The 23956-nt window shown below is 53.7% G+C and overlaps 1 protein-coding gene across 1 annotated transcript in view; it reads right to left on the bottom strand.

Annotated features, from left to right (window-relative positions):
* The window catches only part of ELL (elongation factor for RNA polymerase II), an 81292-nt gene extending 64494 nt beyond the window's left edge, over positions 1-16798 (bottom strand). Inside the window, exon 1 of the mRNA XM_060008034.1 lies at positions 16653-16798. Coding sequence (XP_059864017.1) covers positions 16653-16787 — 135 coding nt within the window. The 5' untranslated portion in view covers positions 16788-16798. The remainder of the gene's footprint in view (positions 1-16652) is intronic.
* Between the last annotated feature and the right edge of the window lie 7158 nt (positions 16799-23956).

Below are 23956 nucleotides of genomic sequence, written 5' to 3'. Positions count from 1 at the left end.
TCACGTTCATCTATGACTGGGCCAGAAGGGGAAGCAACTACAGGCTCCAGAATCCTCAATCCCAGCACCCGGTTTTCAAAGCAACAATGCTCTTCCGTCCAGAATTGGCCAGCTTGCAGAGCTCAGACCCCACCTGCCAGGCCTAAGGCCAGCTTGGTACCACCCACAAGGTTAATCAATGGCTTAATAAGTAACAACAAAGAACACAAGATCCAACTTTAAACAAACAGAGCTCCCCAGCCTGCATCCTGCCTAAGGCCCGGCAGCGTCTGTGCATGAACTGTGTCCCCGCTCACCATCTCTAATGTGCTCTAAGGGCTGTCATGGGAAATGCTATTTACAATGGAACATGCCCACTCTGCTAAGCCCTGTACAGCCACCACCGAGTCCGGCCACCAACCTGTCCAGTCGACAGGCTCTGAGGGCCCGCAAAGACCCTGTAACCTTGAGCAGCAGAGGAGCCAGCTAGCCTGAGGTCTATGATGCCTGCACCCAGGAGATTCCTGGCCTCTGGCTCCAACAATGGAGCAAATGCCTACCTTTCAGAGACACCTCAGGCCTTGACTCTTCTGCTAGACAGCTAGGGCTGCAGCATGGAAGGAAGGCACAGACCCCACAACATGACCCCCATCCCGCGGGGGGGTAAAATGAGGTCCAGAGAGTGGTGCCACTGTCCAGCCAGTCCCCTCTCCCCAACCCGTGTCCTGCGCTGCACTCTGCAGCCACCCAGCCCATGCATGGTCAATACCAGTGAGAGTTTAGAAACAATACGGCCTGCCTCCCTACCCCGGCCCTCAGCTGTCTGAGGTACAGAGCTCAGACATCCGGAACCTCTGTACCTAGGCCTGCTGGGTGCCCATATGAACACGGAGCAGTGGGCAGCCTCCCCAGGTCTGCAGGCTGGCTCAAAACCAGCCCCAGCTCAGCCAATTCGAGGTATCCTGCTTCACTGTCCCAGGCCTGGGCCCTGCGTCCTCCAGTGACCTGCTTCAACACCTCCAAGTTCGCCCGCCCCCTGAGCTAAGCAACAGCTGGGGGACACCCACTCTGTGTGCTCGCTCTTGAATGGCTGAGCCCCGGGAACAGCACCAGGAGCTCCAAGAAGAGGGCACGGAGGCAGAAGCCACGTCTGCTCAGACCAGCCACTCACCAAAGCTGAACTGTGCCCAGCAGATCACTCACTTGGCAATTCCTGTCACACGAAAGCATCCAGGCCTCAGTGAATTCTTACATGAGAGACCAAAACCAGGAGGAAGAGAGGCAGGTGGCAGGAGCTGTGTGAAGACCCAGGACAAAGTGCAATCAGAGCCACGGCTCTGGGGCACAGACCCTGGAGAGTCACCTTCAACCCCTGGGGAAAAAGAGGTCCAAAGCTTTGTGCATTTGTAGCATGGCATCAGTCCACCTTCCACTGACAGCCTGTGAGCCAAGCCCCGCATACCCAGGCACTGGCAGGCCCCATTCGCTGGCCCCACTCTCACAGCCCAGGCTCACCTGGGGGGGTCACTAACCTCACCTGCTCAATAACAAGAAGGGACCCTCCCCACAGAGATGCTAGATGGCAGGGCTAAGACCAGGGAGGGCCAGGGGCCACATACCATTAATCCTACACTCCAGGCCAAACACCACCTCAGAATCCTTCTTAACACAGCTCCGCTTCCTGTCAGGGCAAGCTGGCACGGATCACCATGTCATGTGGCTCTACAAACAAGGCTCTCGACTAGTGGGACGCCGTGCACAGGTAAGGGAGCAAGCATGGGCCTGGTGCGCTCCCCAGAGCAGGCTGGAGACAAGCTGGACATAGGCGACTAGGGCTGGTTGTCCTCATCCCACTAGCCAGATCCACTGTGAGCTGAGCATACTTTGCTGGAACCAGCAGACATCTGTGAGCATCCAATACCAAAAATAGTACAACCAGAGGAGGAAGGAACACATTCTTCTAGCTGTGGCCTGTCCCTGCCCCAGACATCTCCCAGCAGTCTCTCCACCCTGGGATGTCCCCAGTATGATCCCCCTGTGGACCTCCCCCTTGCCTCGAACTTCCCCCTACACCGTCCCCCTGCCCACCCTGCCACAGCTCAACAGTCCCATCTGATTCTACAAAGGGAGAAATGACATCAGATAACAGCAAAATCATGCCATTTCTGCGAACAGAACCCAGAAACTGCGGCCCCTTGGCAGAGGCCTGCCCAAGAAGGCCTTCTCTAGTGTCCAACTCAGAATCATCTACAGATGGCACTTGTCAGAATCTAACTACAGGTAGCACTCGTCCAGAGCTGAGAACGCTCCAAAGGTTCCCCGAACGCCAACCCCCGGGCCCCGCCTGAGGACAGCTCACTCCTGGGGAGCAGGAGAGGCCTGCTGTCCGTCGTCTCCACACAAGGGACCCATCTGAAACCACTGTCATCTGACTGTTCCTCATGTCATGAAACACATTCGAAAACACTGTGGGAACTGACCCCTTACTGGGCACAATCTCCCCTCGGAAGGTGACACCAGCCCCACTGTACACCCATGGAGCCGAGGCTGAGGGACGAGGAGGACTTCAGCCAGAGCCTGACTCGAATCAGAGGCAGACGCCCACCCTCCCAGCTCGGCCAGGGACACGCACACAGCCCTTCCCACCCAGGCTGCACAGTTATGTTTCCAGAGTTCACAAGAAGGTCACAAATAAAAAGGCCAGGCCCACTGGAAGCTGTGCCAAGCCTGTCACTGTGCCTGAGAAAAGCTGTTCCCAGGAAACCCAGTGACTCACAAGAGGGGCAGGAAGCACTCGGAGTCTCCATGAAATTGGGAGGGCAGGCAGTCCCAGAGTGGACACCCTTGGGTTTGAGGCTCGATTTATCTATGCTGATGTGACCGTGGGCCAACCACCATTCTCTAGACATCCCATCCATGAAATGAAGAGGCTGGACAAAAAGGACCCTCTGAAGCATCCGTCTAGCCCTGAGATGCCATGGCAAGCTGTCTGCCAGGGCTCACAGGGCTGCAGGCAACAGCCCAGGGACCAGGGGTCCGAGGCCTGAGCTTTCCCCCAGGACAGCAACAGTCTGCTAAACACACCCATCCCAACACTCCAGACCAACAACTGCAGGCTTCTTCTGTAAAGAGCCAGAGAGTTAATGTCTCAGGCTTTGAGGGCCAGATAGTCCCTGTTGCAAAAACTCTGCCACCGCTGCAGTGCAAAAGCAGCCATAGACAACACCACTGCGTCCCAATAAAACTTTATTTACAAACACAGGTGGGGGCCAGATTTGGCCCTCATTTTAGATTCTAAGGCTGACACTGAAAAAAGGAACATGCCATAACAGTGCACTTCATCAGCATCCTTATCTGATTCTGTTCACCTAACATGGTGGCAAACTACCGAGGCCTTGGTCTTGGGGGCCAACAGCTACAGCAGCAACACTGGGCCCAAGAGACCTCAGATTCTTCAGGGCCAAAAAGAGGGCCCATCAGTTCCACCACTAATCCCACAGGTAAAGGGAGCAGTCAGAAGGGCGATGTGGCACTGGCTCACTGTCAGGACCTTGAAAATGTGGCAGGGAGGGACCCACCATCAAGGGCGAGGCCAAGCTGAGCTTGCCCCCACTCCAGCCCCTGTGAGCTAGGCTGTCCTGACTCAATTCAGTGGGTTTTCCCCTTGTTGGAAATGTTGCACCGGGACCGTTAAATCACTCCCTCCAGATGTGGGGAGAACCACAAGGTCCACACCAGGAAGCTGAATTTCCCCAAAAAGACTGCACTCCCAATGCAGGGGACTCAGGTTCCATCCCTGGTCAGGGAACTAGATCCCACGTGCCGCAACTAAGAAGCCCACATGCCACAACTAAAAACAAAAAAGATCCTGCATGGGCTTCCCTGGTGGCGCAGTGGTTAAGAATCTGCCTGCCAATGCAGGAGACACGGGTTTGAGCCCTGGTCCGGGAAGATCCCACATGCCACGGAGCAACTAAGCCCATGCGCCACAACTACTGAGCCTTCACTCTAGAGCCCCACGAGCCACAACTACTGAGCCCGGGTGCCACAACTACTGAAGCCTGCACGCCTAGAGCCCGTGTTCCGCAACAAGAGAAGCCACCATAATGAGAAGCCTGCGCACCTCAACGAAGAGTAGCCCCCGCTCACCACAACTGGAGAAAGCCCGTGCACAGTAAAGATGACCTAACACAGTCAAAAAAAAAAAAAGATCCTGCATGCCGCAACTAAAACATGCTGCAACTAAGACCTGGTGCAGCCTAAATAAATACATAAATACATAAACACATAAATAAATAAAACTTTAAAAGGAAAAAGGAACCTCCCGGCCCACTTACTCTCTTCAGGGTAGTAAGAGAAGGCAAGGTCACCCTGACCCCAGGGCAGCATAACAGGGTGGTCACCCCAACCAGGGCCCTCGGGCCCTCTCAGATCAGCCTCCCCTGGATGGAGGGAACCAAAAGCATGGGGGCCAGGGTGCACGTTGTGCGTGCACACGCACGCACACACACCATGCAAGAGAACTGGAGGCAGAAGCAGGACTGCACAGGGAGCCCACCTGCTGAAGTCCCCCCCGAGGGCAAGCGGGCTGCATCTGCCCACTGGGTCCAGAAAAAGACACTGCTCCTCCTCCCCCTCAGGCCCTGAGGCCAGGTCAAGGGCAGGAGCAGGGTCAACGGTACTGGAGGTCTTGAAGGCTGAAGCTCAGCCTGTACCTGCCCAGTGCCCCACAAAGGGCAGTGCCTGACCTTTGGGGTCTCCAAGCCGCTTCCCACCTGGAAGAAAGCCTATTTCCGAAACAGTCCCCTTGTGATTCAACATGGGACACAAACTGCTAAACTCACAAAAGTCTAGTAGATTCTGCCACATCGGAGCTCATGACTAGGGTAGGGCCCAGCAGCCTCAGGTGCCCGCAGGGAGGAGCCCAGACCCTCCCTGTCACATGACCTCAGGGCCTCTCTTTGGTTTTAGGGGGAGTGGGGAGCACAGAAGTCTTGCCTTTGGAAGGGCAGGAAGTGGTGAGGGTGGCAGAGAGCTGAGCTACCTGAGCTGACCCCATGTCACACACACTCCCACCCTTCCCTGGCCCTCAGCCCCCACTGCTTGCCCCCCCCACAGGTTCTCCAGACCACCCAAGGTACGTACTAACTCTCCCAACTTAGAGACCCGGGTCCTGACTGGGCCCAGGCTCCTACACCGTCACTGCTATCTCAACTCATTACTGTTATCCTCCCCTTGTCACTGTCATCTCCACTTGACCACAGCTTCTCATTCAGGCTGGGGCCACACCTGCTCTCCCTGCCCTTCCTGTCATCTGCTCCCAGGGGTGACCCTCTCAAAATCTTCCCTCAGGCAGGACCTGAAGCCAGCCCAAGCCCACCTCAAGTGTGGGTACCAACATGCCTCCGTTCTGCTGGGGTCAGGTTCTCTGTCACCTTCACAGGGAACTCCTGAGCCTATCAATGGTCCAACAAGTGCCAGAGGCCCTTCAGACCTTAACTCTCACCAGAGAGTCACAAGCATCTTAGTACATTTTAAAGGCTCCAAGATCACCTCTCACCCATCAGGATGGTTACTATCAAAAAAGGAGAAAATAGGGCTTCCCTGGTGGCGCAGTGGTTGAGAGTCCGCCTGCCGATGCAGGGGACGCAGGTTCGTGCCCCGGTCCGGGAAGATCCCACATGCCGCAGAGCGGCTGGGCCCGTGAGCCATGGCCGCTGAGCCTGCGTGTCCGGAGCCTGTGCTCCACAACAGGAGAGGCCACAACAGTGAGAGGCCCGCGTATCAAAAAAAAAAAAAAAAAAAAAAAAAAGGAGAAAATAACAAGTGTTGGTGAGGATGTCAAGAAACTGAAACCCTTGTGCACTGTTGGTGGGAATGCAAAATGGTGTAGCCGCTATGGAAAACAGTATGGAAGTTCCTCAAGAAGTTAAACATAGGACTTCCCTGGTGGCGCAGTGGTTCAGAATCCGCCTGCCAATGCAGGGGACATGGGTTCGAGCCCTGGTCTGGGAAGATCCCACATGCCACGGAGCAACTAAGCCCATGCACCACAACTACTGAGCCCTGGCACCACAACTACTGCAGCCCGTGCACCTAGAGCCCGTGCTCCGCAACAAGAGAAGCCACTGCAATGAGAAGCCCATGCACTGCAACGAACAGTAGCCCCAGCTGGCCGCAACTAGAGAAAGCCTGCACACAGCAACGAAGACCCAAAGCAGCCAAAAATAAATAAGTAAATAAATAAATTTATTTAAAAAAAAAGAAAAAAAGAAGTTAAACATAGAATATGATCCACATGATCCAGCAATCCCACTTCTGGGTGTATATCCAAAGGAACTGCAAGCTGGGACTCAGATAACTGTTCACCTATGTTCACAGCAGCATCATTCACAGCAGCCAAGAGGTGGAAACAACCCAAATGTCCACTGGCAGATGGATGGATAAGCAAAAAGTGGTAGATCAAAACGATGGAAAATTATTCAGCCCTAAAATGGAAGAAAATACTGACACATACTACACCATGGACAAACCTTGAGGTCATTATGCTAAGTGAAATAAGCCAGTCACAAAAGGACAAATACTGTACGATTCCACTTTTAAGAGGTCCCTAGAGCCATCAAATTCATAGAGACGGAAAACAGAATTGTGGTTGCCAGAGGCTGGGGGAGGGGAACGGGCAGTTAGTTTTTAACGGGGACAGAGGTTCAGTTTGCGAAGATGAACAAGTTCTGGAGATGGATGGCGGTGATGGCTGCACAGCAGTGTGAATATATATACTTGATGCCACTGAACTGTGCACTTAACAACGGTTAAGATGGCAAATGTATGTTATGTGAATTTTACAATTAAAGATAAAAAATAACAGGACTTCCCTGGTGGTGCAGCGGTTAAGAATCCGCCTGCCAATGCAGGGGACACGAGTTTGAGCCCTGGTCCAGGAAGATCCCACGTGCCGCTGAGCAACTAAGCTCGTGGGCCACAACTACTGAGACTGCGCTCTAGAGCCCTCAAGCCACAACTACTGAGCCCATGTGCCACAACTACTGAAGCCCACGCGCCTGGAGCCCGTGCTCTGCAACAAGAGAAGACACTGCAATGAGAAGCCCGCGCACCACAACAAGAGTAGCCCCCGCTCCACGCAACTAGAGAAAGCCCGTGTGCAGCAACAAAGACCCAACACAGATATAAATAAATAGGAGTGGTCTCAGCTATATATGGTTTCACTCTTAAAAAAAAAAAGATAAAAAATAACAATAGGGCTTCCCTGGTGGCGCAGTGGTTGAGAGTCCGTCTGCCGATGCAGGGGACACAGGTTCGTGCCCCGGTCCGGGAAGATCCCACATGCCGCAGAGCGGCTGTGCCCGTGAGCCGTGGCCGCTGAGCCTGCGCATCCGGAGCCTGTGCTCCGCAACAGGAGAGGCCACAACAGTGAGAGGCCTGCGTACCGCATAAAAAATAAAAATAAAAAATAACAATAATGAAAAATTTTTTTAGAAAAGGCTCTGAGAGATCCCAGGTAAAGACTGGGGTTGACTGGTCTTAGCACTCCCAAGGCCTCCTGACCACAACCCTGCCCCCAGTCTTGCCTGTCACAGGAGGAAGCCCCCAAGGGAAAATGTTCATGCATAGAGTGAAATCAGCCATGGGGTCCAGCCTTCCACAGGGAGCCCCCAGGAAGGGGCTGCAGCCATCTACACCCACACAAAGCAGAGGAGTCACAGCTACTCACTCAGGGCTTCCCTGGATGACGAAATTAACCCCAACTTCCGGCTCAGGCACTCCTTAGCCCCAACTTCCTCTGGCTGCTCCACCCTCCCAGCCTCCCTACCAGCCTCCCTCCTTCAGCCGCTCTCTCAGATCTCACGCTGACATTCTAGGCCTTTCCTGGATGGTTTCACTTGCCCTGCTTCCCAAGGGCACCTCCCTCCCCATCGCCGCTGCATTTCTCCCGCCTGGCAGCCATCATCACCATGCCCTCAGCTGGCCTCCCCCATAGGGATGTGGGGACTGCAGGGTGAGACCAAGTCAGTCAGTCTAATCAACAGGACACGAAGGCCACAGGCATACATCCAGATGGGGAGAGAGGTAGGCCAGGGACTCCTCAGGCCTCTCATGCCCGTGTCCTGCCACTCCTGTCCAAAAAGAAGCCGAGGGGCCCAGGAAAGGGCAGGGGCGGACAGGGTGGCCCCTCGTTACTCGGCCTTTGCACACCTTTGCCAGGGCCACACTCAGCCAAGCTGGATGATGGAAGGGCCAGGAACCCCTCCTCACATACCTAGGGAACAGCATTCTCGAATGGAGAGGGAGTTTGGCCCCTCGAGACTGCCCTTGTGTGACTCCCCAGTACTCACAAGCTTGAGCACAACCTGAAGGCAAAGATGGAGCCACCATATATCCTGGGCTCTGGGGCTGATTCCTCACACTCTGCCGGCAGCAGCCACAAACCCAGTGGGCTCAGCAGTCATCCCCAGGCCCAGCCGGACACGTCTCCAGAAACCCTGGCACGACCTCCTGTCCCTCCTCAGCTCCATCTGGCCTCTGCTCACTGCCTGCTCCACCAGTAGTGCCCACTGAGGCCGCTCGAGGGATCAAGAAGCGGGATGCATGACAAGGCCCAGCTCCCTCCGACACAGTGCGGTGGACTTCCAGGCAGGAAAGTGGCTAAAAAAGACTGGGGAAATCCATTTAATCTAGTCATTCTTTACTTTACAAAAAAATCCTTGACGATAGAGGCAAAGAAGTGGATATTTTAAATTCTGAAGGGCTTCACTTTCTCAGATCATTTGTAGAGTATGCGCGCACGCGCGCGCACACACACACCCACACACACACACACACGCACCCACACACACACACACACACACACACACACACACACGGGGGCAGGAGTGGTCAGCATCCATATGTTTTGCCCATCTGACCTGCGAGGCCACTACAACTGCAGGTGTTGCTTCAACCCAGGAAGCTGAGGCTTGGGAGGGAGCCAGCAGCCCGGGGCCCCCAGGCTGTCAGCAGGACCTGGCTGGAGCCAGGTTACCTGACCCCAACATGTAGCATCCTTTGAGGGAGGCACTCCCTTGTTAGGACACCCTCCCTTAGTATCTAAGACAGACACAGGGGCAGCAAGGCAAACAGTGAGGAGCCTGGGTTAGGAACCAGGGTAGGTGCAAGGGCACGTACTCGGGAAAGGTGTCCTGTGCCAAGCCGCAGTCTCCCTTTCTGAACGTCTACCAGGAGAACACCGATGATGGAGCAATGATGTGGAGCATTAACCACAGCCCTTGATCATCGGCGGCTCATTAATTTCTTGAAAGCACAGCAGTCCAAGGCGGGCTGAACTTCTCCAGGACCTCCTGTTATGGAGTGTGCCTGGGAACCCTGGGAAGTGCTAAGCAAGCCTTGGGCCCTCGACCCAATGTTATCTGCACTTGGACGGCGTAGCCCACCTGCTCGCCTGCCCATGAGGCTGACTTGGGGTGACACTGACACCCAAATGCTGTCTCAGGGTGCAGCCCCTACGTCCAGGCCCAGCCTTGGCTCCCCCAGTGTCCAGAACACCCACTGTCCAGAAACTGGTCAATGCCAGCACAATAAAGGAAACCTGCTATCCAACTGCCCCTGAGCAACGAACACAATCCAAGAACCAGAAAAAGAAAGGCTGCTGGCTTCCAAGGCCACCACATCCGTTCTAAACCGCCTTCAAATTGCACTGGTTAGGACACTGGCAAGAAACTCATGACATCCACACCCTGAGACAAAGTTAGCAACCCAGAAAGACACAGGCCCTGAAGCAGCATCACCACGGCTGCACACGCACGTCTTCCACCTCGCCCCACATCAATGACGATGATGCTGATGCTGTTCACCCACCACAGACCTGCAGCAGCTCTCTGATCAGCCACAGTCGCCTTTCCTCCAGCCAAGCGTCACTCCAGAGGTGACCATTAGCGTCTCATCAAGCCCTGCATAACCCGACTCTCACAAACCCAGCTCAGGCATGACAGTAAGCCGAGTGTGCAAAGACACTTCTGCCCTATGGCCAGAATCAGGAAAGGTTAGAAATGTCCACCTCCCCCAACCAGGTTCAGGTGGCAGCCCAAATACTTCTACATCTGTCCCCTTGCCCGACCCCAGTGGACCCCAGCTCAGGCCATCAAAGTCTCCACCCCCAGCCTCCCCACCTCTAGGCCTGACCTCCCTGAGCATCCAACACCACAAACCAGACCATATCCCTCCTGGGCCTCAATTTCAACATAACAATAGTTGCACCGTTCAGCACCTGCAACCTCCAGCTCCACTCGCAAATGCACAGGTACACCAGGGATGCCTCTCACTGCAATTCAGCATCTCTGCACAGCCCTCAGTACCGGACAGCAGACTAGGACTAAAGCCACTAAAAAACAAAGTTTAGCACTGAGATAAAAAAGAATTGAGACCTAAGATTATATGAGGACACCACTATGATGTCCACTTCCTCTGGATGCAAGACAGAGGAAGGCGCTGAGGTGCCAACAACAGCCCATGGAACAGGGAATTGCTAGTGTTCCTCACTGAACTCTACAGCTTTTGTGGTAAAAAGAAAGAAACTTTTGACATGTGTCGCTTTTAAACAGGAGTTCGGTGACCCCACAAACTTCACAGACATGTGAGGCCCCCTCCCCTCTGGAAGGGTTGTGGCGAGTCACCAACGCACCCCTTTGACCTGGTGACTCAGCCAGGAGCCGCATCTCAGTGTGGCCAGGGAGGGACCCAGCTAGGAGGATATAATTAGCGTCAGATTCCAGTGCAGCCACTTAGTGTGGGAGCAGGAGATCTCCCCCTGAATGGTTTACTTGGACACCAGCTTCTTTATTAAAAAGCAAAGTGATAAAACTGTACATGGTGGCTGTCTGTGTCACTTACTGCACTACAGGTCAGAGGCTGTTTGCAGGGATTGTTCTGGAAAGCATCCCTGTGGTCTCTGGGTGACTGCAGAGTGGCCACGTATCGCTAGAGGTGAGATCTCAGACACCTCCAGGCCACGCGAGTCACAGACCAAGGAGAAAGTCATAAAGGCAGAGAGCAAGGGAGCAAGACCCTACAAGTGAAGGACCTAGGGGAAGCAAACCCAAAGGCACAGGATGGATTTCCAGCCAGGCACGTTGAGCAGGGCTGTTGCCATGAAGAAGCAGATTTCCCAAAACCAGGGTCTGCTCCGGGACAAGAGATGCACGGAACAGGAGAAACAGTCTTGTTTTTCAAGGACTCCCCAGAGATGTCACAATCCGGGTGTGATGTCAAAACTACTTCAAGGGTGATGAACTCTGGCCTTGCCGATGAGTCAACAGAGGGTGGGTTTCCGAGAGCCACCGGCTGTTTACACACAGTCACCATGGTGAATGGCTGCCGGAAGCCTAGTCAAGGGTCACAGTGGCAGATGCGGGGCTTGGCCCCTCACACAGCCTCATAGGCCATCTGCAGAAATGACCAGCACTCACTCCATACCCCAGGTTGCTCGCCTTCCCTCAGTACCTATGAGACATGCGCCTCTGGGAGGGACTCACCCCACCCAGACCTACTGAGTGCCCACCTTGAAACACACATGCAAACCGAACCCCTACGTCATGCTCCTGACACCAATGGGCCAGCCCAGTCCACTCGGCCACCACCCTTCAGAGAAGGCAAAGCTCAAGGCCACACATACTGCATGCCAGCCAGATGCCCGGTTCTCAGCCCCATCCCAGCTGGGAGACTCCTTCTGGTGACTCGGCCTCCCAGAGTCTTTACCTGTTTCCTCACCTGAGAATTGAGAACCGCTCCCCACCACAGGGCTGACAGCCAGGGGACAAGATGAAGTAACATGTACAGCTCAGGCCAGCGCTGGCATGCAGGGCACAATCCACAGGCACTGGTTATCACCTGCAAGCTTTCTCAGGGGAGAGGGCACGGGACAGTCAAAGCTGGTGACTTCAGGAATTTGCATGGCCACTCATGTCACCAATGTTCTCGGGACCCTGGGATGCTGGCATGTCATGAGGACTTGAGACCACAGTGGGACTCCCTTTCATAGCTGTGGCTCAAACTCCCGCCCAACTGGAGAGGCAGCCTGGGCCGGTGAGGACAGTCAGCATGACCTCAGGCAGGCAACGCTGCCCCTCAGAGCCTCAACTGCCCCCAATGAACAGTGGGAACAATAAGCTAGCCTTCCTGCCAAAACTGTCAAGAAGGTGACACATGCCTGGACAAAGGGCTTACAGGGGCCTGGCCAGAGGCCAAGAGGGGCAGCGAATTTAGCTATTCCTGAAGACAGCTCGGGGACTTCCCTGGTGGCGCAGTGGTTAAGAATCGCCTGCCAGTGCAGGGGACATAGGTTCGAGCCCTGGTCCGGGAAGATCCCACATGCCGCGGAGCAACTAAGCCCATGCGCCACAACTACTGAGCCTGCGCTCTAGAGACCGTGCTCCACAACAAGAGAAGCCACCGCAATGAGAAGCCCGTGCACCGCCAACGAAGAGCAGGCTCTGCTCGCCACAACTAGAGAAAGCCTGTGTGGAGCAACGAAGACCCAACGCAGCCAAAAAAATTAAAAAAATAAAGACAGCTCATATGAAAAACAGACAAGAAGCGACCTAGTTAGGGCCGAGTGGGGCAGCCCCCCAGGAAGGAGAGACAAACCCACCTCCTGGGGCCTCACAGTGGGAGGGGAGTAGAGGCTAAATTAAGGCTCCTCCTGCCACCGGTGGCCAGGCTGACACCCACGCAGCTAGCCCCTTAGCAGCAGGCAAGCAGCCCCCAGCGTGGGTCAGAACAGTCACAGAGTATTGTTGCAGACCTCCTCTTCCTAAGCCCGTCCCAGGACAGAGCCCTGCAGCTGCCTCCACGTCTTTACCTGGGCCTTGCCCCCTGCCCAAACACCCTCCCCAGCCCCTCATGTCTCAAGGCCTATGCATGTGCCATGCCTGGAACTCACACCCCTTCCCCCCAGGGGACCCCTCGCCCAGCAGACCTCAGCTCTGGCATCTCCTAGGCAGCGCCCTTTCACATCGCCCCATTTTATTTCCTTCCTGACAATGACTGCTGACAAGCTCTTCATGCTGATTTCTGTGCCACCCTGTTCATCATCTGTCTCCTGCCTCTAGAATGCCAGCTCGACTGGGGACTCATTTGGTCACTTATAAATGTCCAGCCCCTGAGCAGTGTCCCTGTACAGAGCAGGCGCTCAATCAGATTTGGGAAAATGTAGGAGCCCAGGCTCTCCTATAGTCTCTGCTCAAACCTCCAGGTGGGAACCAGCCCTGAGTACCGACACCAAGTGCTGAGAACCTGGGAGGGGTCAGGGCTGCACTGAGGGCCGCACGTGTGCCAAAGGAATCCCAACAGCCCTGAGAGGAGGAGCCAGAGCTCAGAGAGGGCAGGGCCCTGAGTCCGGAGAGAAGGATCTGGAGCTGGGAGGGGTCAGGTACTGGAACACTCATAATCCTAAAGAGAAGAAGGAACCAGAGCAGCCACTGGGATCCTCATAGCTCTGAGGAGGAGAACCTGGACCGGGAGGGGTCAGGCACTGACCCAAGGCCTCACGCAGGTAGAGCCGAGATTCAGAGATTCAAACCCAGATAGGCTCCAATTCCCAGGTTGTTTGGGCCCCTCCCTGGGCCCTCAAACAACAATATGCTACTCTTCATCAAAGACCTTTTAATCTGGGGAGGGGAGGATCATTCAGCAACAGAGCCCACCAAATCCGATGATGAAATACTCAGGTGGTCGAGGGAGGTGCCCCAGGGAAGGTCACTTCCGTTCAATCACTGTCAGGGACACTTCTCTGAACAGGCGCATGATGCTGTCTTGGAAAGATGGGTTGTGTTTACGCTTCCCCTCTCTTCTCTCCCGGAAGTAACCCATCACAGTGAAAAGGGAGATCCACGGGAGTGCCTTGGGATGCACTCAAGACTGCGTGAAGCCCAAGTCTGGACGGTGGCAGCTGCACATATGACTACATCTTTACCTTCCACCATGTTCCAGGCTGGTCACTAGGTCTGTACAAAGGCAGCTCAGACTCCAGACCTCTCTGCAGAGGGAAGCTGTCAGGGACTTCTCCGGCTACTCCAACAGCTAGGCTCCCAGGAGCCACAGAGAAAGTTTTGAAGGATGCTCCTCTCCAGGCCCCTGCCACATTTGAGTCTGTAAAAACCTCTTTGCAATTACAGTTGCCCCTTGAACAACACAGGGGTTAGGGGCACCAATCCCTGAGCAGTCAAAAATCCCTTATAAACTTCACAGTCGGCCCTCCATATCCTGAGTGCCGAACCTGCAGATTCAACCAACCGTGGGTCCCCTAGTGCTGTAGTATGTGTTTAGTGAAAAAAAATCCACATACAAGTGGACCCGGGCAGTTCAAACCTGTGTTGTTCAAGGGCAACTGTAAAAATTTTGTAAAAGTAAAAACCCTCCCCACAAGTTGCCACTGGCAAACCATATAACCACAGCGCTAGAGAATAGAAAACTCTAGACGCTACTGACAGTCAAACATATGAGGTTTTGTTAATAACCAATACACTTCACTAGTCACACAAACAAGTTCTTCAAGTCGCCTTCCCCATGCCCACCACCCAAGAACACTGAGTGTGCCCAAGCTGCCCTGATTTTACTTCAGTCCACTACATTGCCCACTGGATAAGATTAAATACAAAACTGCCAAGTAACTTAAATGACAAGTCAGCCTCTGAGAAAAATGAAAGTTTGAGTCACCCCCAAAATTTAGCCCAGCTAGCCAAGTTAACACGAGTAGCTTGAGAAGGAGAAGCTCTTCGAGGGAGTCCTTTCCGGCTGATCAACACAGACATACACAGCTGGGCTCTCCGTGGGACGAACTTGAGTCTACAGTTATACCTTCACCCTCACAGGAGGAAGATCCAGCTTAGGGGATGTAACCAACACCCTAAATTAAAAATAGCAGCGTGACAGCATGAGGTGGACGCACAGGCAGGCCTTCCGGACAACTAGATCAAGGGAGGGCAGCATGGCAGGGAAGGCGGGGCTCCGAACTCACAGTGACCAGGTACCAAGCTCACCTTATTTACATGACGCATAAGCTCTCCCCCAGCTGTTTCTAGGAAATCCTGCCTTCCAGGGGAACGAGTCAGAATTGCCCAGGGAAAAAGACTCCCGGCTGGAATTCCACAAGGAAGGGAGGTTCAAGCTGGCCACCGTGCCCCCTCCTCCTCACCTGCATTGGCACCCCAGCCTCACCTTGGGGAATCCCTTTTGACAAGGTGAGAACTCACTCTTCCAGAAAGATGAAATCCCGGTTCTGTGAAGGGGAAACTGAGACACGGGGACAGGAAGGAAATTGTCCAAAAAAGTGGGAAGAAGAGCGGGAAGGGTGGGCACTGGGAACAAAACAGGGGAAGAAATTCCCAGCTTAGCTAATGGTGCCGAACAAGTCCAGGGCAGGAAGAAAGCCACATTCCTTCCTAGTTAGTCTCTCTCCTCACCCGCCCGAGGCCCCCCCATCCTCAGTACACACGCGCGCACACACACGCACACGTTAGGGCCTCCCTGAACCTGACGCCAGACCCCTCCCCCTACAGCCACTGACTATGAAGCCCCCACTTTGCAGGAAAGGAGGAAAAGGGCTCCCAAACCACCTCCCCTCAGGCCCTGACCACTGGGCACCTGCAACTTCTGTCCCAACACAGGAGGAGGGCACCATGACACAAACAGAAATGGGAAGAAGCAGTTTCTGACCACGGGCCCCAGATGTGCCCCAAAGTCAGGCCTGAAAGAAGGTAGAAATAAGCCTCTCCCCATCCCCCCGGACCAGGTGGCAGAACTGAAACGCCTCGAACTTCCCGAGATGGGCCCAAATCGGCCCCTGAGAAGTTTGAGTCAGCAGCCAGGTGCAGTGGCCAGAGCTCCTCCCCAGGTGCCCACAACAGGCTCCCAGCTTGGGAGAGGCACCATGCCAGCAATTCCCTCCCCAAAACACTCCCACTTTCTAAAGGTGTCCAGTGATTCAGGTTCACCTAGGGAGTTGGGGACAAGCTGTCAGGTTCTGCCCAAACTCCCCTTCACAAGAACCAAGAGTGAACCCAACTCCAGAGGCCTCATTGGAAAGCATCAAAGACGGCCCCCAAGTGTAGACACAACCTCCATAAACAAACGGAACAGGACCCCACAGATGCCCCGACAGCGGTGCCCCACTGACCCACCCTGCCAGCGTCCTAGACGTTAAAGCTGCTCCCCAGGAGTGCAGTCAGCCATCCCTACCAGCCACCCTACAAGGAGCCAGACTGAGAAGTCCCAAACCCCCACCTCCCGTGCTCGGACGGCGCTGCCTCCACCCCCTCCCCTGGTCAGGTGAAAAAACGAGTTCCTGCCCAGGTGCCGGGTAAGTCGGGAAAGGCCCCGGACGCCTCCAGGTGCCGACACAGACGTCCCCCGGACCAGGCGCGCGAGTTCGGGCCCCTTGGCCGCCCTGGGCCGCCCGCCAGGGTCGTCTCCCCGCGCCGAGGCTCCCCGCGCTCCGAGCCGGACAGGTGCCCACCCCGCGCCCCACCGGCCCAGGAACCCGCGATCAGCACCTCAGACGCCGGACCCCGAGCCCCCAGGCAAGGACGCCACGGAGAGGGACGCGCGAGGCCGACCTGCGCCCCGACGTCCCCGACGGCCGCGCCAAGCCCCGTGTCGCTCACCTGGCTGGCGCGGTAGCTCTCGAAGGCCCTCAGGGCACTGTCGGTGAGCTTCACGTGGAACACGGACACCTTGCTGCCGTCGCTCACTCGCCCGCACGACAGCCCGTAGCTCCGAGCCTCCTTCAGCGCCGCCATCTTGCGACCATCGCTCCCCCGCCCCCCCCTTCCCGGCTCCAGGGCCGGAGGCGCGCCGGCCGCGCCCCACCCCGCCGCCCGCTGACGCGCTGCATTATTCATGAGACGCGACTGGCCACGCCCCCTCCGGATCCAGCGAGAACCACAATCGCCGCCGCACCCCCCGCCGACGTGCTGCATTATTCGTGAGACGCGGCTGGCCACGCCACCCTGCGGGCTTAGTGAGGCCCACAGTCACCGCCCCGGCTTCCTGCATATTCATAAGGCGCGGATGGCCCCACCTCTCAGAACTCTAGAGGTGTCCGCTTTCGTGCCCGGACTCCGCCCCGACACGCGCCCACCTTCAGGCCCCGCCTCAATGTGTATTATTCATGACCCTGACAACCAGGCCCGTCGAAGCCCCGCCCCACCAGCTGCTGACGTGATGTATTACTTACGCAGTCTCTCCAAGTCTTCCGCCTTTGGCTTCTGTTGAGAGCCCCAACGAGGGCGCGGAGGGGGCCAGGCCGGCGCAAAACACGTGGGGGGGGGGGGCGGAACCAGCTGCAGGCTGAGTGGGTGGGCGTGACTATGCAAACCGAGCGCGCGTTGGACGCTGGGTTGGGCTGGTGGGGCTTCCCTAAGGTTGTTGGGGAATTGTGGGGGCTGGTAAACTTTGCTCGCAATAAGACTAGACTTTTTTTTTTTTTAATATTTATTTATTTATTTTGGCTGCGCTGGGTCTTAGTTGCGGCATACGTGTGGGATCTAGTTCCCCCACCAGGGATTGAACCCAGGCCCCCTGCATTCGGAGCGCGGAGTCTTACCCACTGGACCACCATGGAAGTCCCAAGAATAGACTTTTAATAGAATAAAATCCTACATCCCCACGGGCCCTGAGAGATGGTGGTTGTCCAGTTTTCCTATTAAAAAAAATTTTTCACATATAAAATTAACCCATTTAAAGTGTACAATACTGTGGCATTTAGTACATTCACAGTGCTGTGCAGTCACTACCACCATCTAGTTCCAGAACATTTTCATCACCCCTAAAGGAAACCCTATACCCACTAAGCAGGTTATTCCTCATCCCCCCTCCCCAGCCCCTAGCAACCACTAAGCTACTTTATCTATGAATTTGCTTTTTCTAGACATTTCGTATTAATGGAATCATATAATATGTGACCTTCTGTGACTGGCTTCTTTCACTCAGCATGATGGCTTCAAGGTTAGTCCATGCTGTTACCTGTATCAATGCTTCATCCCTTTTTATGACTGAATAATATTCCATTGTGTGGATAAACCACATTTTGTTTATCCATTCATCCATTGATGGACATGTGGGTTGTTTCCACTTTTTCACTATTACGAATAGTGCTGCTGTGAACGTTTATGTACATGGTTTTGTGTGGACAGATGTTTTCCCTTCTCTTGGGTCTATACCTGGGAATGAAATTGCTAAGTCATATGGAAATTCTATGTTTAACCTTCTGAGAAACTGCCAAGCTGTTTTTCACAGGAACTGCGCCATTTTGTCAATTTCTTGTTTTACATGTGGGGAAACTGAAGCTGAAGACCAGCTCTGGCTTGCCCAGGAGAGCTCCTCCTGGGCTCCTGGGTCTTCTGACCTGCAAAAAGTTCCTGAGTTGTTTTCCTTCTCGCTTGAATCTAATTTACGGTGGTCATAGAATGAATATTTTGAGGCAAGATAGGAAGGTGAAGGTGTATGTCTCTACCCAGGTGGTCTCATTAGTTCTGCCCACCAGTGCCAGGCTGGCACTACCATCTCTTTACCCCGATCATGAACTGCTGACCCTAAAGGCAATGCTAGATTCTGTGAAACCTTTTTCCATACCTGTCATTAATATCTCCATTTACAAATGGAGAAACTGAGGCTCAAAAGGGTTAGGCAACATGTGACGATATTCACCCTACCAGTGAATGGGCTGCTTGGAACTTTGAACTTGGATCTTTCTGATCCAGAGCCCTCCTGATTACCCTTCATCCTGCCTCTGGTACCTGGGTCCTTTTCTGTATTTCCTCATTGAACAACCCCAGCACAGGGCCTAGCACAGAGTAGGTGCTCAGGAAATATGTGTTGAATTAATAAATGATCTCATTTAATCCTCACAACACAGCTATCAGCCCATTTCAGGGATGGGGAGAGCGAGGCTCGGAGAATCTGGAAGGTCTTACATACTGCTGCAGAGATTCCAACTCCAGCCTGTCTGAGCTCAGGGCCAAAGCTCTGGGATCCTCCACCCTTCATCTAGGATCAGATCATCCTACCACCAACATGCCAGCACTTGCTCAGACACGCTGACCTATTTACCCACTGCTGTGCCCAACTGCGTATCCGGAGGCTGGGCCAGGAAAATACTGGAGCAGGCCAGGGCTGCACTGCCCCTAGAAGGGCCACAGAAAGGCAAGAAGGGTAGTTGTGGAGCAGGCAGTCTGGAGTTAAGAGGATGAGGAGGGGAGAGACAGCCAGACTGCTGAATGGAGTAGAACAAGGGAGGAGCCAGCTCTAAGTGCTGACCAGCTTGCTGTGTGACATTGGGAAAGGCATTTCCCCTCTCTGAGTGTAAGTGGATTCATCTGAGAAACAGACAACAGTACTAGTAACAGTCACCCCACGTAGAGTGTTTAAAACACACGAGGCTCTGTGCTCAGTGTCTGGCACCCACAACTGCCTTTCGGGGTGGATACAGTGACTTGGTCCCATCTGCCAGATGAGGAAACTGAGCACTTAGAGAAGTTAAAAGACTTAGGAACACTGCAACAATGGGCTGTAGTGCTTGGTAACAAGTATTGATTTTTCTCCACTTTACACTGAATGCCCCAGTGGCTCCCAACAGGACCCCTGAAATGATAATGGAGGAAATCATCAGGCATTGGCATGCTCTCCAAAAGCCTTTAAGAACTAGGTCACTCAAGAAATTGGAAGCCAGTTGATCACCTTGAGTAGCCTCTCAACATATATTCCACGTAACAAGCCCATTGAAAAAGGTCTAGCTCTGTGATGGGAACAGTGACCCTAGCCTGACCCTCACCCCTTGTAGCCTTGGATGTGTCTCACCCTCTCTGTTCCTCATTTTGCTCATCCATAAAATAGGGATAATAACAGCATTTACCCAAGAGCCTGGCCCTAGACCAAAGGCAAATGGCATCGTCATGGAAATTGTTATTATTATTAATGGGTTTACAAGAGTTTATGTACATAACCTTTCCGTTAGACATTTATGTTCTTTGCAGTTTGTGGGTTTTTAAACTACACTGGGATGAACACCCACTATTCATTAGTTGGCTATCGCTAATATATGTATTAGTTTGCTATTGCTGCCTATTGCTGTGTAACAAAGTATCTCAAACTTAGTGACTTAATATAAGGAACATTTATTATCTCACAGTTTCTGTGAGTCATAAGTCTAGTATGTTTTAACTGGTTCTCTGCTCAGGGTCTCATGAGGCTGTAATCAAGGTATTGGCTTGACTGTGTCCTCATCCAGAGGCTCATCTGGAGAAGGATCTGTGTTCAAACTCCTTCAGGTTGTTGGCAGAACTCATTTTTTGGTGGTTGTAGGACTGAGGTCCCCACTTCCTTGCTGTCAGCTGGGGGCCACTCTCAGGCGCTGGCCACGTGGCCCCCTCCATCTCAGCAATAGAGACCTCCCTCATGTTGAATCCCTCTGACTTCCTCTTCTACAACCAGCAGGGTCAGGCCCACCCAGGTTATCTTAAGGTAAACTGTGCCCAATAACAACACAATCATGGGAGTGAGGTCTACCACATTCCCAGACCTGGGATGACACAGGATGAGAAATCTTAGAAACGCCTTAAAACTTCTGCAACGCACAGCCCTTAGAGACACATCTCTGCACATCTGTCCCAGAACTTCCTGAAACTTGAGATGCTAGGTCAGAGCAAATGGACCTTTGGGATTTTGAAGCAAACAGTTTTGCAGCAAAGGGAACGTGATGATCCATGAGAACACTCAGTTTGGAGCTGGCCCCTTTGCATGGTAGGGTGGCCAGCAAGCAGCCTGCTCCAGTGCTCCCTTAGCTGGGCACCTCAGAGCCAGCAAGTCTACCTTTTGGGGCCTCAGGACTCATTTGTGCAATGGGTAGGGGGGCGCTCACAGCTCTTCTCGGGATGGGGGTAAAGACATCTGTTGTCAGGGATCCCCAAGACCGCCCTCAGGTTTGATAATTCACTAGGAGAACTCAGAAAAGCTGTTACACTCGTGACTATGGTTGATCACAGCGAAAGGATAAGGATCAGCAAAGGAAAAGGGTGCACAAGGCAGAAACCAAGAGAAACCAGGCACAAGCTTCTGGCTGCAGACAGCACTGAATTTTCCCAGCAATGACAGCAATTCCATGTGACAACACACATGGAATACCGCCATCCAGGGAAGCTCACCCGAGCCTTGTCCAGGGTTTTTGTTGGGGAGGAGGGGTCAGTCATGAAGATATGGCTGACCACCCACGCGATGAAACTCAGTCTCCAGCCCGTCCAGAGGTTGAACTGATATCATGTGGCCAAAAGCCCCCACCCTAAATCATATTGTTAGCATGGACTATCTGGTGTGGCCCACAACCTCAGGTAAACACTTATACCAGTCAGGACATTCCAAGAGTCTAGAGGTGACCTCCCAGGTGCCAGTCAAGGGCCGGTCCTTTAAATGTGCATAGTTTGGACAACCCAGGTCTGATGAGCTATTTCTTTAGCACTCTAAAGCAGGTGGGGCTCCAGGTGCCCTCATGGCTCCAGCAGAAGTACCACAGAAGGCTTTAATAGTTCACTGTGTGTCACGTGACCACCCAGGAGCCAATCACTGTGGCCAGGGGGCTAGTATGCTCTGATTGGTCAGGCCTAGGTTGCAGATCCACCCCTGAAGGCTGGTGGGGAACCAGCTCCATCTGCATGATGAGGAGTAAAGGTGAGTTCCACCAGGAGGAGAAATAGAGCACAAGCATTCAGAGACACTGATGATTCCACACTGGGTGACCCCAGCCAACACTCCCCACCAGGAAGTTGTCCTTTAAGGATGACATGAGATGGAAGTATGCAAAGGTCATCCCACTAAAGTGCTCGGGAGACATGAGCTCTCACACGCAAAGCTCATTCTACCATGTTCACTTCCAACTCACAGCCCACTGAGAGTCGCGCCCCTCGAGGGCAAGTTCAGGCTGAGTCATCGCCGAAGACAGGGTACACAGAAGGCACTGGTATATGTTTTGATGTGAAAGAAAAATCCATCCTAGTTGTCCTCTGAACATACCACGCACCAGCCAGCCAGCACACGTTTGCACATGCTATGCCTGAACCAGGAGCAAGCACCGTTTGCCACCCACCAAAGGCCTCCTTGTGCCTTTAGGGCAACTTCGATGCCCTGGCTCCCCACCCCAACCCTGTTCAGACTACTGAGGATGGAATGACCAAGGGGGTGAACACATTAAAGTCACACATCTGGCCATGGCATTCAAGGCCTTTCTCATCTCCTGGCCTTAACTTGCAGTAAGATGCAGAACCAGCTGGTGGGTGGAGCATGTGCTCTGGAGGCAGGCCGACCTGGGCCAAATCCTGCCTGTTGCTTCCAGGTAGTGGGACCCTGGGCAGGAGATGTCTCCTCTCTGGGCCTCAGTCTGCTCAGCTAATAATGGGACACAACCAAAGCAACCATGGAGAAAAGGGGCAAAGGTGGAGGGCACACCCAGCCTGACTCCATCATTACTAAAAAGCTACAGTCTTCAGGACAGTGTGGAACCTGCCAAGGGGACACAGAGACCCTCACCATAGAGCAGAGTCCAGAAAAGACACACGTGTGGTCAGTTGCTTTTGACAAAGCTGCCACAGTAACTCACTAGGGAAAAGTAAGTCTTCCCCACAGATGTTTCTGCAACAACTGGATGGCTACATGGAAAAAAATGGGGACTTCCCCGGTGCTCCAGTGGCTACGGCTCTGCGCTCCCAATGCAGGGGGCCCAGGTTCGATCCCTGGTCACGGAACTAGATCCCACATGCCGCAACTAAGAGTTTGTGTGCTGCAACTAAAGGTCCCACATGCGGCAACGAAGATCTCATGTGCTGCAATTAAGACCCAGCACAGCCAAATTAATTAATTAATATTTTAAAAGAAGAAAAAAATGAACCTCAACCCCAACCTCACACCACATACAAAAATTAACTCAAAGTGGCTCATAGATCTCAATGCAAAAGCTAAAGCCATAGGACTTTTAAAAGAAAACCTAGAAAATCTCTACAAGCTGGGCTCAGCAAATATTGACAAAAAGCACATGGAATGGAAGAAAAAAAACTGACAAATTGGACTGCATCAAATTTTAAATGTCTGCTCTTTGAAAGACATCATTAAGAAAATGAAAAGTGAGCCACAGAGTGGGAACTACATTCACAATATACCTATACGACAAAGGACTTGTCCCCAGAATACATGAAAAATGGGCACAGAACAAGGCTGCTGTGGGTAAACAGTGGACTAACCCCATTGCCAGCACACAATCAGTGCTCAGGAATGTCAGCAGTGGTGACTCTCACACCCGGGCCAGGAAGTCACCCCAGCCAGCCCACAGTCCCCCTGGCCAACCTTCAGGCCAGCTTCCCAGCCTGAAGTCAAGGAGACTGAGGAAAGAGGGGGTATCCTGCCTGAGATGCAGGTCTCCCGAGCCTGGCCAACCCATGGTCCCCGTCCCAGCACCTTCCATGGAGCCCCCTTCCTGTCTGAGGACAAGGTAGAAACCTAAGGGGGCTGAATGGTGGAGAGGAGAAGCAGGTCCAAGCCACCCCAATTTATGCCCTGAGAGTAATCCAGGTGGCCCAGCAACGGCCTGGAGCAGGCAGGGCAAAGATCTAGTTTCCAGGCCTGATGGCCACCTTCTGCTGGGTGGCTGTGGCCAGTTGCTTCTACTCCTGGACTGTAAGGGATGGGGGCAGGCCGAACACTTGTGTGGTCTATCTCAGAGACAGCAGCAGTGAGAGGAACTCAGGTTAATAAAGGCCCAAACACTGGCTCTGGCTGTCCTGGTTGTGACGGTGGGCAACATTTTGGAAAGAAGCTCCAACAGCCCTGGGTTGTAGGGAAAAGGAGATGGGATGGAGCTCCCAACCCCTCCCCATAGCCCCCAAGGCCCTGCAGGGTCCAGCTCTGCTGACCACCCACCTTTATCAAC

This window comes from Delphinus delphis, chromosome 3 (assembly GCF_949987515.2).
Source record: "Delphinus delphis chromosome 3, mDelDel1.2, whole genome shotgun sequence".
Classification (NCBI taxonomy): Eukaryota; Metazoa; Chordata; class Mammalia; order Artiodactyla; family Delphinidae; genus Delphinus; species Delphinus delphis.
The sequence above is the reverse complement of the archived record's forward strand: the minus strand, read 5'-3'. Positions and strand labels throughout refer to the sequence as shown.